Here is a 16056-nt window from a genome sequence, read left to right as displayed (position 1 = left end):
AAATCAAATCAATATCCTCCATTTGTAACTCAATGCTGTCACGCTATTATTAATTTCTATGAAGCGTTTTATGGGTAATGTGATGTAAAGCTACAGGAAAACTTCATTAAATATCAAAATAGTCCAAATGCTTTTTATGATCATCCCTCACGACTTGAAACATTTTACATGTTTCTCGGTAACACAAACAAACTTTCCATCGATATCAAGGAAAAAAGTAAATTTGTCACAGTCGATAAATACGAAGTATTCAAGTAAACTTCCCCGTGATTTTTGGTGGCGACGTCTGTGTTTTAAAAGGGGTGGGCTTTCCAGTGCCGCAGACGCGGTTTCAGAAGGATTATAATGATCTAGTTTATGTAACGACCGTAATTACTATAATATGATGGGCTTAAGTAGTATTAGTCGGATATTTTACTTCTAAAGAACTTTATGTGCAAGAGTATCATTAAGATGAAGGGCTTCTCAATTGTTTACTAAAAGTTCATGCGGAAGTTATTATTCGTTTATTCGAACATTAACATTAAATTAATTTACAGGTAAATAGTAACTGGAAAAAAGTACAGATAAATTTGATTTTGTTTTAAAATTTACATTTCAATTCAGTATTTGTATTTTATTGAGTAATTAATAATATGTCGCAAAATTGTACGAAATTTAATTTGTAACATATTTCTGAAATAAAGTACGGAATATGAATTATATTTATTATACACATGTGTAATAAATAACGTATTATCTTTTGATATTTTTTTTATTATTAAAAACTAAATTATATGTTTACATTATAATTCTTTATTATTACACCTTTTTGTGTAATTATGAAATTTTAATTATATTACTTTATAAAAAACAGTTATTTACATGAAAATTTATTAACTCTAAAGCTTCTTATTTATTTTATGTCATAAAACGTTGACGTCAAGAATTTTATATGTAGTTACAACATCAAACAACAAATACGTAATAATATTTAATATCCTCTTGCACTATAATAAAATTTGTTGTATATTTTTACAAAAGATTTCATTAACTGTGATTCTTCTCTGTGGAAAATAGTCAGTGAACATTAAAATTCAAATCTGTTTATCCGAAGTGCTTAAAGCATCATACGACAAGTTTACAACTTATTTACAACGCTCGAACATTTAAGGAGCTGCCGTAAAAGGGATTCGACGACACCAAACGAAAACATGTTTACATGTTTACATGTCTTTTGCTTGCAGACAAAACCGATGACGGTTTTAAGCGCCGCGTTGATATGGGTGCTGGCCGCCACCTTCTCCTTACCGGACGCTATCAACTCTCGTCTCGATTACATGGAAATCGACAGGTAAAACCCCGTATTACATCTTCGAAAAATCCATCGTTTTTCGTTTGCACAGGAATAAAACGCTGGTGTTCTGTTCCCCATTCCCGAACATCACTGACGTGGACAGCTACAAGAAGTACAGCATCGTGATCAAGTCACTGGTCTATTATATCATCCCTCTGGCGATCATCGCTTGTTTTTACGTGTTGATGGCGATCAGACTGCATCACAGCGCGAACGAGATGCCGGGCGAGATAAGGGGTACGCAGAGCGTGGCGCAAGCGAAGGCCAGGAGACACGTCGCCAGGATGGTGCTCATTTTCGTCTTTCGTAAGTGCGATCGGGTTTAAATTAAGAGTTGGCAAAAGGGATCGATCGGGGAATCGGGGAATCACCACTTTGGTCAATTCGAATTGCGTCTTGGGAAACACAGTGTTTGAATCGGTGAAACTGTTAAACATTTATATATATATATATATATATATATATATATATATATATATATATATATATATATATATATATATTAAAACTAGTAATGGAAGTTGAAAATGTTTTGGGTTAATTCGATCATCGATATTACGTTATTATGTAGCAGTGTATGCAACCAATGTTTCACATAACTACTGCCAATTATACCATAAATGTTTGTATAATAAATTAATCCTGAGAGTACAAACATTTATATATATCATTTTACTAAAAGAACAATTCCTTTTAATTTAATTTTTATACCTCAATTTATATACGGATATCATTTTTTACATAGTTTTTATACAACATTTTATTTCGGGTAGGGTTCATAAGTAAAGCAACTAAACCCTATATTCAATACAATTGATTTCATAATTTATTTCTTATTCTCGACATCGTTCCTTAAAGCTGAAAATGTCTAGAAGTGACCATTTATCAATACAAATTAAACAACAAATTGCAGAAAAGTTCCGGAATGGTGAAAAGCAGAGTAAAATTGCAGTAGATTTAAATTTAAACAAATCGATCATTTCGAAGACGATTTCCAATTTTCACAGAAGGAATAGACTGGAAGGAGTTCCGAAAAGTCGTAGAACACGCAATACTGTGGACAGGGAAACAAAAACGCTTGTTGTCGCGACACTTTCATCAACGCATCCTGCATAAATCAAAAAATAAACGAACTCTGTGTTTTGGTGAGTACCGAAGACTAAACGGAATTGGTCTTTATGGTAGAAAACCAGCAAATAAGCCCTTCATTTCTTCAAACTATAGAGCAGCGAGACTACTTTTTGCAAGAGAACGTGATTTGGACAGATGGGCAATGGAAAACAAATTTGTTTTCCGATGAAAGTCGGCCTCCAATTATTCAATTCTGATGACATTTCATTGGTGAGAGGACCAATTAATGAAAGGTATAAACCCAAGTACACTAAACCCACTGTGAATCATGGTGAAGGAGGCGTTATGGTTTGAACATGTTTTTCTGGGTTTGGCATGGACCCACTGGTTATGTTAGACGGGATAATGGATCGTTTTATTTATCGTGACATTCTGTACAATCATATGCTTCCATTTGGCAAAGGTAACATGAGGTTAAAGTGAACCTTCCAGCACGACAACGATCCGAAACACACGTCTAAGTTAGTTAAAGAATGATTCGCTTCTCAAGGAGTACGTATAATGCCTTGGTCAGAACAAAACCCAGACCTCAATCCAATGGAAAACCTTTGAGAAGAAATTGATCGAAAAATCCATACAAAAAGACTGTCAGATATGAATGAACTCTACGAAAGAAATTTCTTACGATTATATTGAAAAGCTACTAAAATCAATGAATAAAATGTGTTTAGATGTTATTAAAAATAATAGATATGCTACTAGATACTAAATAATAAAAGGCTAAACGTACGTAAGGTTGTTTTATTTTATAGTTGCTCTACTTTTGACCCTTGACAATAATATGGATATTTAAATATGCACTTTTATCAAGACAAATGAAAATTTCTAAAGTAGCTCTACATATGAGCGTTAGTGTACGTTTACTAAATTTTTTTTTTATGTGTGCATTTGAAAAAGAAAATACCAACACCTCATAACGAAAACGAGGAAGACAGATGAATCCAAACAACTTAATAAACGAAATAATTCCGGTCCATTTTAACTGTAATTCAATTTTCGAGCCACTGCTTCACATTTGATTTATTATCTTGCCCGTTTTGTTAAAACTTTATAATATTTTTAAAAGGAAAATTAAATGACGTTAAAATTCATGAGGGATTTTATGCAAAGGAGCTGAACAGTATTTTGTGACGAATGGTGCTTTGTGCTTCAGGAAAATCGCTAATTACATTAGGCGGTGTTAATAAAGCTGCGGTCAATGAAAAATGCTTTTCACTAATTTAATACCGAAATGAGCTTTACCGAGTGATTTATGAACATCCTTGTTCACATTCAATAAGACTGTTATCATGAAATATTGGCCGTTCCTATGAAAACCAACACATCGATTTTAAAGTAATTTTATCTAGTTTATCTGTCTTATCTCGGGTTTCGTAAACATTGTATTGTATAAAAAACGAATCGACTGTTTCTTAAAACACGCACAGTTTTATTGAAATATATGTATTTTATTTTTCGATGATTTTTTGTCGCTTTCAGTGTTCTTTATCTGTTTCCTTCCGCATCATGTATTTATGCTATGGTTTCACCTGAACGAAAACGCCTTAAATGAGTACAACGATTGGTGGCACGCTATAAGAATCATCGGTTTCTGTTTAAGGTGAGCTAATTAATTACTACAAGTTTATTAAAACAACAATACAATTACAATGCTATACATACCTTTGTTTGTAATAGTCTTACGTTAAGACGAATATACAAAATTTTCCTGTAATGTAGGCAAAAATTGAAATAAAATTATTTCATGTTCCACAATTCAAATTTTAATGCGAAAGTTTCCTCTGTCGAAGAATATTAAGCTAATCAACCCTTCTAATAAAAAAGTAAAAATCAGCTTGCTGTGCAAAAAAAGACGCCCTATTTTATAAAACGAACTGAAACGTTTATTAAATTATCATATGGAGGTTAATGCACAACCCACTTTGCATCCTAATATATATGAACGTTCTGTACCCGTTACACAAAGTTATTGTGAAGCCGGCAAATTTATTCGCGACGTTGAGATAAAATGATAGAGACGATCCGCATTCATCCTCCGCAGAATTAAATCTGGGGCATGCGTTAACTAAACCCCTGTTTATGGAAGATTGTTTAATAAAACACTAGACGGGGTCTTGAGAAAATGAGGAGGAAATGCATATTTTATACAGTGCCTTCACACATGGCAAGACTCTAGTAACATCATGGAAACTTTCGCTCGTAAATTTATTGTTAGTAGTTACTTGATTACAGAAGTTCCAACTAATACATTAACTATCCATATATATTATAATTTTTGTTATTTAATTTATTATTAGTTTAGCAATCCTTAAAAACAAAGTTTTACACCGAAATCAAATTAATGTTGAACAGAAAGGTCATGAATTATTTATATATTTCACCATAAAATTTATTTTGTTTATTTACAAAAAAATTACAATATAATCAACTTTTTTACATTCAAATGCATAAATTTATAATATTTTTGTAACATCGAAAACCACTTAAGAAATCTTGCTATATAAAATGAGTTTATTGTTGCTTGTTGGTTTTTTATTGTTTCTCAACTTGCGCTAATTACCGTACAAAAGTTATCAAAGCAACTCGTGTCAAGATTTTTTCCATTCAATTATCTGTTTAATGAAAAATGACGCTCCGTTGTGCGAGGGTGGTAAAAACTCTGCGAGGAAATTTCATTGTGGCGTTTGAAAAGGCACTTTTCATCGCCGCAATTACACGCCAGAATCTATTAAACGATCTGTCCCAGAGTTTTGCATTGTTTTTGGGACAAGTAAGTGTTTTAACTGGCGCTAAAGTTTTTGTAACGAGGCGCTTGTTAAGTTGTGGAATTGTTTGTGGTTTTCTATAGTTTTTAGACTGGGGAAATATTGTTAATAAGTTTACGAGGTTTTGTTAAAGGAAAACGAGCAAAAAGTCGGTTCAGTTACTTGAAGAAATTTGAGAAACTTTTGTCTTATTGGAATTTTGGAAATTATATTGTTTAACGTTGTCAGTCAAGTCAAATTAAATTTTAACAGTGGCATGAATTATTTAGTGGTCACACATTTAATGAGAAACATTAATTCGGTTGTAAAAATGTCATATTTATCCTTTTTAGGATTTTAACTAAAGCCCGTCATTAAAAATTTAAATTAATGTTACGTGTAAAAATTAGAATCGTTTATTATATGTTGGGACATTTGTTATACGCAGATTTATGCAGACTTTAAATGTGGTTCAAAAAATATGATAAAGCATAATTTACCGTTGAATTTTTAATTTATTATTCTCTTTGTTTTTATTCATAATTACAGTTGTTATAGGTTCATCCAGACTGAAAATATTGTTATATGAAACACAATAATGTTTATTTTTATTTTTTTCAAAACACAAAAACTAAAATTTACCAACCTTGACAAACTTTCGCAATCCGGGCAACCTCTCACCCACTTAACACTGGCATAAACAACCCCATGATGAGTCCAATTGCTGTTAACGTCCATTCCATTCTCTCCAAACCGTTACTTTTCATCCCCCTACTAATTTAACAATTTGTCCGACAGTTTTTTGAATTCCTGCGTGAATCCGGTGGCTTTGTATTGTGTCAGTGGAGTATTCCGTTCGCATTTCAATCGGTATTTGTGCTGCCAGGAGAGAAGATGGCCGAGGAACAGCACTATGACCACCAATCCGAATTGCGAAACCAGTTTCAATTCAACGTACAGAAAACACACTCAGGTAACAAAATTTTAAAATTTATAATATATAATATAGTCGATTCTCGTTAGTTCAAAACTCGAGAGACTCTTAAAATATTACGAATTATCGTGTTTGAAAAATGGTTCGAAATTTTTGAGAGAAAAGATATAAAACTTCGAATTATTTGAATTATTATTTATTAACTGCTATTCTTTATGAATTACAAAAGTTAAGAGGTACATACATACATGTACATATTCATAATGTGAATTAATTAATCTTTCGAAAGAACTCTGTTATATTGGTTTGCGTCAAAGAACATTGTTGCTGCTCAGACTGCTCAATAACTTTTTTTAAGAGAAAAAGTACCTAAAATGCTTTTTCATCACTTCCTTTTTGTAGACAGAAGCTTAGTAAGTTGTCGAATGAGAATCTTGCTTCCTTAACTGACACCTCTACCAAAGGTTAAGGAAGCATGATGTATTGTCCTCATCTTCATCGTTGGAAAAAGTCACACCGCTAATGTCAACTAGTGGTTTTGTTGCTGGTTTTTCATCATCCGTAATTATTGGAACATTTTCCTGATCTTCTTTTATGAAACCGGATTTTCCTTGCCAATCAGTAAAATAGTAGTCAGAACCGCGATAGTCGCAGTAAGCTGCTTGTCGAAAGGTTTTAAGTCGAGCTTAACAATTTTTGCGATAGAACGTCTTAAAATTATGAATGATCTCTTGGTTCAACGGTTGCTATTTGGAAGTTGTTTTCGGCGGAAAGAAGTAGAGTTCTACGTTGGAAAATGTAGGACTGTTGTGGACAGTACAATTGTCTAAAAACAGTAAAATTTTCCGCTTTTGTCGTTTCATGTACCCATTAAATGTTAAAAGCGAATTGAAAGTTCTGTCGTTATCCAAGCTTTTTTGTTACCACGATAATCAGTAGGAAACGATTTCACTCCTGAAACGTCGCGGTTTCATTGCTTTTCCTATCACTAAGGTTCCATATTTACTGCAAGTAAAATTGTCAACCTTTCTTTACTAAGTTTTCTCCATGACATTTTTCATCTTTAAAAGTAAGTGTCTTGTCCGGTAAACATTTGAAAAATAGGCCAGTTTCATCAGCATTAAAAATGTTTCGAGTTTTTAATCAAAGTCTTCAATTTACAATGCCAATCTAAGCAAACTGCATTATTAATATTTCCACTTTCCCCACAAACTTTTTTAAACACAACTCCATTTCTCTTTTTGAAATTTGTAAGCCACCCTTCACTTGCCGCAAAGTTTTTGATGCTTAGAGTAAACGCGAACTCTTTTGTTATTTTCGTTAACAAGTGTCCGCCAATAGATATTTTTTATCCTCTACACTGTCTTAGCCAAATGACCAGGCTTTCTTCCGGACGTGAAAATTGACCTTTAGTACTTCTTTTCCGTACTCCAGTAGCTTTAGCAGCATAAATTTTCTCCTTGTGTTTTATTATGGTTGAGAGAGTAGTCAGAGGAATCTTAAATTCTTTTGCAACATCACTTTTCTTCTCATCTCCCTCTACTTTTTCGATTAACTTCTTCTTTTCAACAATCGTCAAGCAGTGAGCATAAGCATACTTTTTAGGACTTTAGGACGCAAACTTTTATTTAATCTGTATACAACCAACAAAAGAATATCAATAACTGAAATTTATCTAAACAAACCAATTCGTGAAGAAACTAATCACTACAAAAACAAAGGCTCGTGCTCGATGATACAAGTTTGAACTTGACTCTTGACTCTCTCTGCAACTTTGAATTGTCGAGTGTTTGACGCCGATGAGTTCGTTTTGTTACATATATATTTTGTTCGGTATATGTATGTGTTAATGTTTGCCTATTTTTTCAGAACACCATAGTCGAAAGTCAGAGCATTTACCGAAAAGGAACATTGGCAAGACGAAACACGCACGAACGTAACTCTGTCGGCATGAACATGCAGAACGAACTGGGCGAAAAAGGTCACAAAAACTCGATGATCCTACGCACCGAGATGAGCATGGACCACGGATACTGCAGTTGAAAACGCATCCTGACAACATGTGAACCACACCACGTCCTTCACGAGGACTCCGGCTTTGAAAATCCAACTGGCAGTGTCCATGGTAAGGAGCGAAATTGTTTGTATCGTGTACTAAAAATATTGACAGTTTGAGTTATGAAAGCAAACAAAACGAATTTATTAAAAACCAATATCCACTCGTAAAGTCAATTTAGCGCTGGGGAAAGCCCCATAAATAAAACGAGAAGAAGCGTATCACCGGACAACTTTTTAAACATTTCCCGAGCGCGTATCAGAAATTGATTCGCGTGACAGTGATTTATTTTAATTCACATATTTCCCGGCCGCAATCGCTCTTTTAAAACTCCTCGAATGAATTCAAAATTTGTATTTTTCTTGTGTTCGAAATCGATCACACAATAAATCCGATGGCTGAGCTCATCAAACTCGCAAAGTAGAGTTAAGTGCCGAGCTTAAATGTAACAATTAGGTTGAAACCAGCTTTTAGCACACACATAAGCAGAGAATCGAGACAGTTATTATTATTATAATCTTGGGGTGAAACGTTAATTAAATCCTGGCCTGGGTAAACATAAACAGCTCGAAATGTGCCATTCCAACTCCCGTTTGTTAATTCATTTCTAGCATCATCTTCCACCTGCATTGACGTTATTGTGTGCCGTTTTGATTTACATACTTTATATGTTTGCATTAATTGTACAAAACACTAACAATTTTTGTATATTTCAGAGACCTTCAAATGTTGAGTAAGTAGAGCTTAGTTCAGTGAAAAGAACGAGGACACTTCCCGGCTTTTCGAACGACCTTAGTTTTAAACCCAACATTTCCACCCATAACGAAGGTTACGGCGGCCATATTTCAAAAACCAAACAAAAATATTAATCAGTTCAATTTTTCTTATTAATTAATCGGATGTTATGTGTGTTTTAAAAGTTCCCTGTTAATAATAGTTTATTCGAAGCTTCACAAAATTAATTACTTTTTACGTTACTTTAATGAATAAATTTTCCAAATTTCAAGTTTCGAAGCGATAATAAATAAATAAATGTCGTTTATCCTGCTCGAGATCGTCCTTGAACTTATGCGGAACAGTAACGAAGAAAAAGGCGTGAAAACCGGAATGATAGTAAGTATTTGATGCAGATATTATCCCGTCGTCACACCCCCCGTGGATCTTTCGTGCGCCGGCAACTTTCCAAAGACAACATTCCACCATCGAAACAACATATTGATCTGACTTTTATTGAATTCGACCCCGATACATTTCGGTTTTGCACAACGCCAGTTTTCGGTCAATTTATTTCAATTTGTCCTTGCGAATTTGCCACGGCAAATATTCGGATAGGCAAATTTAAGGAGAACGGCTCCGCAGGGACGGGACCGCGAAGGGATGAAGGATCGGCTTTCTCGAGCAGGAGTATCCGAGAAAATAGACCCGAATGAAAATCCTACTTTCCATCATTAGCCTAATTTATCTGCTCCCAAAGTTCAGATATAAATGTTATTCAGAGAATTTGTAACAGATTCATTTGTCAAGACTAAATTAATTAATTAAATAAGAACTTTGAAAACACTCATAATTCTTAATTCGACTTGGTTTAAAACTTTAAATTTCACAAATAAATTTACTAGCGTAAAACTATAAAACTTACAGGATATAAAATAAGATGTGACATGATGAAAATTCCATTTTGTCTCCTAATAAAACGCTCTTGGCCTAATTCGAGAGGAATTCCAACTTCGGAACGACCTACTCTCATCTACTAAATAAACCACCCGCCGGTTTCTTTTTTTTTTTATTAAGCAAAACCATAGACCAGAAATGAAAATTTCGTGGCCGCAGTACCTTCAGTTTCCTAGTGCTTAAGTAGCAATTTATATGCGATGGAATTTATTCTTTGGTCTTTTTATTTTTCGTTGCGTTTCGCGGGCACTTGCGCCCCGAAAAATCGCAAAAATAGGGGAAAACGCATAAGCTTCGTGAACTCCACTGTCTGCGCGACACGTGATTCATTTCTAATCGCCGTTTCTTGTTCCTCAAGTCCGATTCTGGCTGTTTAGATTAGATCGGATCGATTTCGTTAATCAAACACCTTCGAACGAACAAACTGCACGTTTGTGTTGATTGTTGATAGTGTAAATACTCCCAAATGCATATCGTAATCGAGTTTGTACTTTTATAAGTGGATTGTAAATAATTATCGACGAGTTGTGCGACTAGTCGATGGTTATGTCCAATGAAACTAATTAAGACTTGTAAATAAATCAAATTACTTATTAATGTTAACTGTCTATTCCAAAGTTTATGTAGCTAAGCGTAAAAATTGGCCTAAAGTATATTTGTGAATAAGGGATCAAACTGAAAAATTTAAGGTTTGTTAAAATGGCCAATTGTAGAAAAACTATGTTAAATCTAATTATTTTTGTATCACTTCAATCAGTATTAATATTAATCATATAACACTGTAAATACTGTCTCACTTTTACCAAGATAAGCATTTTTCTTGACTAAATTTAATCTGTGTCATATTTGGAATTCACCTAAAATTTACTTTTGTACATATGTATGTGTCATAAATAATAATACAATAAATGTTTAAATTTATTTTTGAGTATATATTTTATTCCTTTTATACCACTTAAAGAAGTTTAGGTAAGTAGGCAACTAATTTTACATCAATAGTTATATCCGAGGGTGGTCTGACAATTTATTTATTTTTCCATACGTTTCAACGGTGTATTATTTTCTATTCGGTATTGGTTACTGAGATATATTTGATTCATTACAATTTTTTTAAACTTATTATAGAATAATAATTGATTAAAAAATTAAACCAAAATCTTAAAGCACAAATTATCAGAAGCTAATAATGGGTCGGACCCTCTTTTTGATTAAGACACTCATTGACGCGTCTTGGCATTGATCTAATGAGATCGACTTTTCTTGTGGTATCTTATCCCACGCAAACTGAATCTGACGTCTTAGATTATTAAGAGTCTGTGAAGGGCGCTATAAATTTATTAAGCATCGTCCCACATATCCCACTTTCGACTGGAGATCTGGGTGGCCAAGGCAGTTAACTGCCTGGAAGGCTTCTAAGAAGTATAATGTATTCCTGGTAATATGTGGACGAGCATTATCTTTCTGAAAAATTAGTCCGAGATCTCTTCTTATGTGGTGATGAAAATAAGGCTCCAAAACGACATCCATATATCATTGGGTGTCACATTTCCACTATTGAAATCTGAAAGTGATCTGCTGCCATAAGCAATATCCGCATACCATTAAACCTATAGTGTTATGAATATGAACATGATGGTTTGTTGGTAGAAGTACGAGGGTGGTCTGAAAAGTTTCCGACCTAACAATGATGCAACAATTTTTTTCTTAAATTTTTTATTTATTTTTCTACATAGTCTCCTTGTAACTCTACACACTTCTCCCAGCGATGCTCCCATCTCCCTAACCCGTCCAAATAGTACGTTTTTCTCTGCAAAATAATTGTTCACAAAGGTGATTGCCTTCTCATTTGACAAAAATCTCTGTCCTCCGAGCGCAGTTTTTAGATGAGGGAACAAAAAGAAATCGTTTGGGGCTAGATCTGGTGAGTAAGACGGATGGTTCATCAGTTTAAACCGTAATTCATGGATTTTTGCCATAGCAACCAAGTTGTCTTGGTGTAAATGTGGCCGTTTTCCCGTAGTTTCTGCCTTTTGCTTGTCAATTAATGATGCGTAGTATGCTCCTCTAATGGTTTTTCCTTTTTGAAGAGAATCAATTAAGATAACTCAACAAAAATCAGTCGTCATCACTTTTCCAGCCGAAAAAAACAGTTTTTGCTTTTATTGGAGCCGGTTCCCCCTTTGCAGTCCACTGTTTTAACCGTATTTTTGTTTCGGGCGTATGTGTATCCAAGTTTCATCTACAGTAATTAATCGGCGCCAAAACTCGAATTTAGTGCAGCTAAACTGCGCCAACAGGCATTGGAAATGTTCATTCGAATACGTTTTTGGTCTAACGTGACCAAATGCAGCACTCAACGCGTGGACAGCTTTCTCATGTCTAAAGCTTGATTTAATATGTGACAGACATGTTCTTTTCATTACCTTTGCTACCTCTCTCACTTTAATTCGGCGGTCGTTTAACACTATTTGGTGACTGATGTTATCGTCAGTAGTTGCAGTTTCTGGACATCCCGAACGTTGATCGTTTCCCAAGCTCTTACGGCCACGTTTAAATTCAGCTGCCAAAAATTTCATTGTGGTAAATGATGTTGGTGAGTCCCCATACACAGAGTCCCACTTATCTTTGATTTGTGTAGGCGCATAGCCTTTCGAAAACAAAAGTTTAATAACAGCTCGATACTCAATTTTTTTCCATTTTCACAAAAACACTTACATCGACTCACTCAAACGACTGTCAATTAAAAACTGCGTGCCCAAAATGGTAGAAACTTTGGTGAGTAACTAACTGTCAAAAGATGCACAACTACGTTCATCGGCTTTTATTGACGAGTGCCATCATCTTAGGGTTAAGGTCGGAAACTTCAGACCACCCTCGTAAATGTAAGGATTCACTTAAATTAACTTTTCACTGAATTAATATGCGTCTGTTAAGTTTTGGCATGTTGCAGATCTATTCAGTAATTAATTGGAATAACATAAAGATTGACTTGATATTAAATTGACGATAAATTCTAGGAACATGTGTCATACCCCATTTGGAGATAACAAGTCAAAACTGACTAGTAAACTGAAAGTAAAGTTCAGATATTCGGAGAAGATCGATACATTTACCTGAATGGGGTGCAAAACATCACGAATTAATTGACTAGTTAAAATTATATTCAATGGAATATGAAATAAATTATTTTTAATTAAATGTAAAGCAAAAAATTAAATTAAATTCCTGAAATTCATTGCTTAGCTGGTTTTGTCTCGTACAAATACTGTGAAGTTATAATTTTCAGAGATGAATAAAATAATTAAAGCTCTGTCGATGAATGGTATTTAAAATTGTTGAGTAAAAGAAAATGAAGCATTTGTGAGTGAGGTGAAGTAAATCCTATAGAATTAATTTGTTAAAAATTTTCTGAACTTTTATTAGAAATGGAGGACCATTAATAGTTTAAATTACTACCTGATTCGGGGCCAGAATACTCGTTATGTATGTGTGGAACAGAGTGAGGAATTAACGGCGGCCCGTCCAATTTCCTCGGCCGCCAGGTGTATGGCAGATGGCCGCAAGCTGTCAAAGAAACATTACAACAAATCTCTTCTTCCTTACCATACCCGCATTGTTAGTTCCACTTTTAATAATGATTTGTACGCGAATCGTAAACAAAGAAAGTAATATATCTGTTGGTGGTTTTATTCGACTTTTCATTTACAGTCCCTTCCCAGTAAATAAATTTACAAGTTCAGACGGAAAAAAGGTTCTCTCAACAAATTGGTGGCGAAGAAGTCGGGGATTAAAACCGGGCACACGTTTTTTGTAAAGGGTCCAATTTGCAATGTAGATGAGGCGTCGAAAAAAGAAACGTAATTCTGATATAATAATGAGCTTCGGTTGTGTATTACGCAGATTTAAATAGGACGGCGATGACCCATGTAAATGCAACGGATTTAAAAAGGACATCCTCGAACCCGTGAGTGTGTAGTATACATTTAAAATTTTATTTATATTGCGAAAGGAATAATGGACAATGCAGGAAACAGACAAGGGAATTTCTCGTATTCGATAAATGACGTGACGACGGATTCAAAATTAGCTTTATGGACCAGCATTTGATTTTCGATCCGCTCAACCGTCTCGCATTGTTATATTTTCGCGGCCTCGAGCACGAATATTTACAATTCGAAGTGGCTTTTATCGCTCTGATTCTATCATGTGCTGAACATCCCTTTTTTATTGTATTTACTCTCCATAAAATATCCTTTTTTATAATGGCACTAAATTATTTTCACACATGTTCTGAACTAGTATAAAAAATGTTTGAATTATTCAATAAAATATAATCCAATAAAATATGTATAACAAGAGAATGGTGAAAAATGACGTCAGCCGTCCTCATTACTAAGCAAAAGCGAAAGTGTTTAAGAAAGTAGGTTTGTTTGTATGTTAAAAATATCAACGTTTTAAATAAAATCAAAACAAATTCATTCAGAATCACTTCGGTGGTAAATTAGTTTTTACATACAGATGTCGGTTAACAACGTGAGGGAAAATCGGTTAGGGTCTCGTGCCAACTATCGCACGACCCTCTCCTCCCCCATTAGTTGCCACGTATGGGTACGTGAAAAGTCCCTCTTGCATATGCAAATATAATATAATTTTGAAATAATATTTGTTCTCGAGTAATTATATTAAATATTAAAGGGTTTCATCCTTAATAGGTCACCGTTCACGGTCTCCAGAAACACCAGGCCTTAATTCGCTAATTGTTTCATAAAATATTATCCACCACTTGTTTTTTACCATTTCCAAAAATCGATTAATTAATAATTCCTTTAGCTTAAAATGTCGAAGAACAATGGCACCTGAAGACTTCCTCACGGCACAAAAGCGGCGCGATGGAAAAGAAACGGCAGTCTCGACACCGTCTACACCTGCCCGTCTGCAACTTAAAATCGGCCCCCGCTTCGCACGTACCCCGCACCAAATGCATGTGTCCGTACATCTGTCATCAGCAGCTGACTGTTCGTCGACACGAACTTCACAAAGCGGCACACCATCGCCCGTTTAAATTATAGGAGACAAGTACCATTTTCCCATGGCGGTGGGTCGAAATGGGGGTGCGATTCACGCATTTAGATGCGTGCGTCCGCTCTTTGGTTTTTATTGGGCGATTGTTGTTCGAAAGAGTGGGATGTTGGGGAGCAATTTTTCGTGCGGGATGCAGATTAAATTTCGAATCAGTCGGTTCACTTTGTGGTTGCTTGTACGTTAGTTATTTCATTTCGTGTGGACAAGTACTACTCGGTACTTGGATTTGTGGTATATGGTATATTCAAAACTATAAAACTGACAGAACATTAACCAGGATGAAGCACCCGAAAAGTGAGAAACAACGTAATAAAAGGATTAACAGACACCAAAGAGTAAGTAATATAAAAAGGCTACAATGAGATTTTTTAACAGAATAATTCTTTCATCATTTCATTTATTTATTTATTTAAATACGATAGTAAACTATATTAGCTTAAAGACCAGAGAGAGTCATTTTATCGTCTTATTGTCATACATTAGACGGACAACAATCAAATCGTGCAATTTAATCAGCCACTCATGTGAATTGGATAGATAGTGGTTTAGATTGTTTTCTGCGACCACTCCAACAATTCTTTTGTAAACTAACTACAATTTTTTGCAAACGGAGTTGTACACTTATAAAACCATACTTTTTAGATGCGTGAACAGGATAACGTGACGGAAATGTTGAAACTGTGCCTACAGAAGATTTGCGAACTTCAAGCGGAGATGGATAATGAAGAGGTTCATGATCCTGAAGCTGAGGGATATGCAGCTTGTGCCATGGAAACTATGAGGTTTTTGTCTGCTCAAGGTTTACCACCTGAACATCCGATGGTTAAGGCTTTATCCGAGAAACTTCTGGGAAGGAAAGAATGATGAAAATATTGTAATATAAACGACTATTTTACTTAAGTAATTGATTTTATAAGTTTTGATATTATTACCAGAATACGCTTATTTTATTAGGTCTGAAGGGAGAGAAATTTATGTATAAAACTGACGTCAATCAATGTTACATTTTAATTATAAGATACAAACTTCTCCCCACAATTTAAAGACGTGAGTTTAAACTTGTAATCGTTCTAGTCAATGCTATACATTCTAGTCAAATTAT

The 16056-nt window shown here is 34.5% G+C and overlaps 2 protein-coding genes across 2 annotated transcripts in view; both read left to right on the top strand.

Moving 5' to 3' along the window:
• LOC109608538 (neuropeptide CCHamide-2 receptor) overlaps nt 1-10739 on the top strand; it is a 28999-nt gene extending 18260 nt beyond the window's left edge. The window contains exons 4-9 of the mRNA XM_049961514.1: nt 1227-1333; nt 1386-1642; nt 3947-4067; nt 6010-6184; nt 8015-8270; nt 8918-10739. Coding sequence (XP_049817471.1) covers nt 1227-1333; nt 1386-1642; nt 3947-4067; nt 6010-6184; nt 8015-8188 — 834 coding nt within the window. The 3' untranslated portion in view covers nt 8189-8270; nt 8918-10739. The remainder of the gene's footprint in view (nt 1-1226; nt 1334-1385; nt 1643-3946; nt 4068-6009; nt 6185-8014; nt 8271-8917) is intronic.
• A 4230-nt stretch (nt 10740-14969) lies between these two features.
• Nucleotides 14970-16027, top strand: LOC109608964 (uncharacterized). Its single transcript, XM_020025533.1, has 2 exons — nt 14970-15289; nt 15597-16027. The coding sequence occupies exons 1-2, from the start codon at nt 14978-14980 to the stop codon at nt 15816-15818; spliced, it is 534 nt and encodes a 177-aa protein (XP_019881092.1). The 5' UTR covers nt 14970-14977; the 3' UTR covers nt 15819-16027.
• The last annotated feature ends 29 nt before the right edge of the window (nt 16028-16056 follow it).

This window comes from Aethina tumida, chromosome 1, assembly GCF_024364675.1.
Source record: "Aethina tumida isolate Nest 87 chromosome 1, icAetTumi1.1, whole genome shotgun sequence".
Classification (NCBI taxonomy): Eukaryota; Metazoa; Arthropoda; class Insecta; order Coleoptera; family Nitidulidae; genus Aethina; species Aethina tumida.
The sequence above is the reverse complement of the archived record's forward strand: the minus strand, read 5'-3'. Positions and strand labels throughout refer to the sequence as shown.

Coding starts and splice junctions, on each gene's coding strand:
- LOC109608964 (XM_020025533.1), top strand. CDS start 14,978: ATGGGGGTGCGATTCACGCATTTAGATGCGTGCGTCCGCTCTTTGGTT. Junction 15,290..15,596: donor GGATTAACAGACACCAAAGA/GTAAGTAATATA, acceptor CATACTTTTTAG/ATGCGTGAACAGGATAACGT.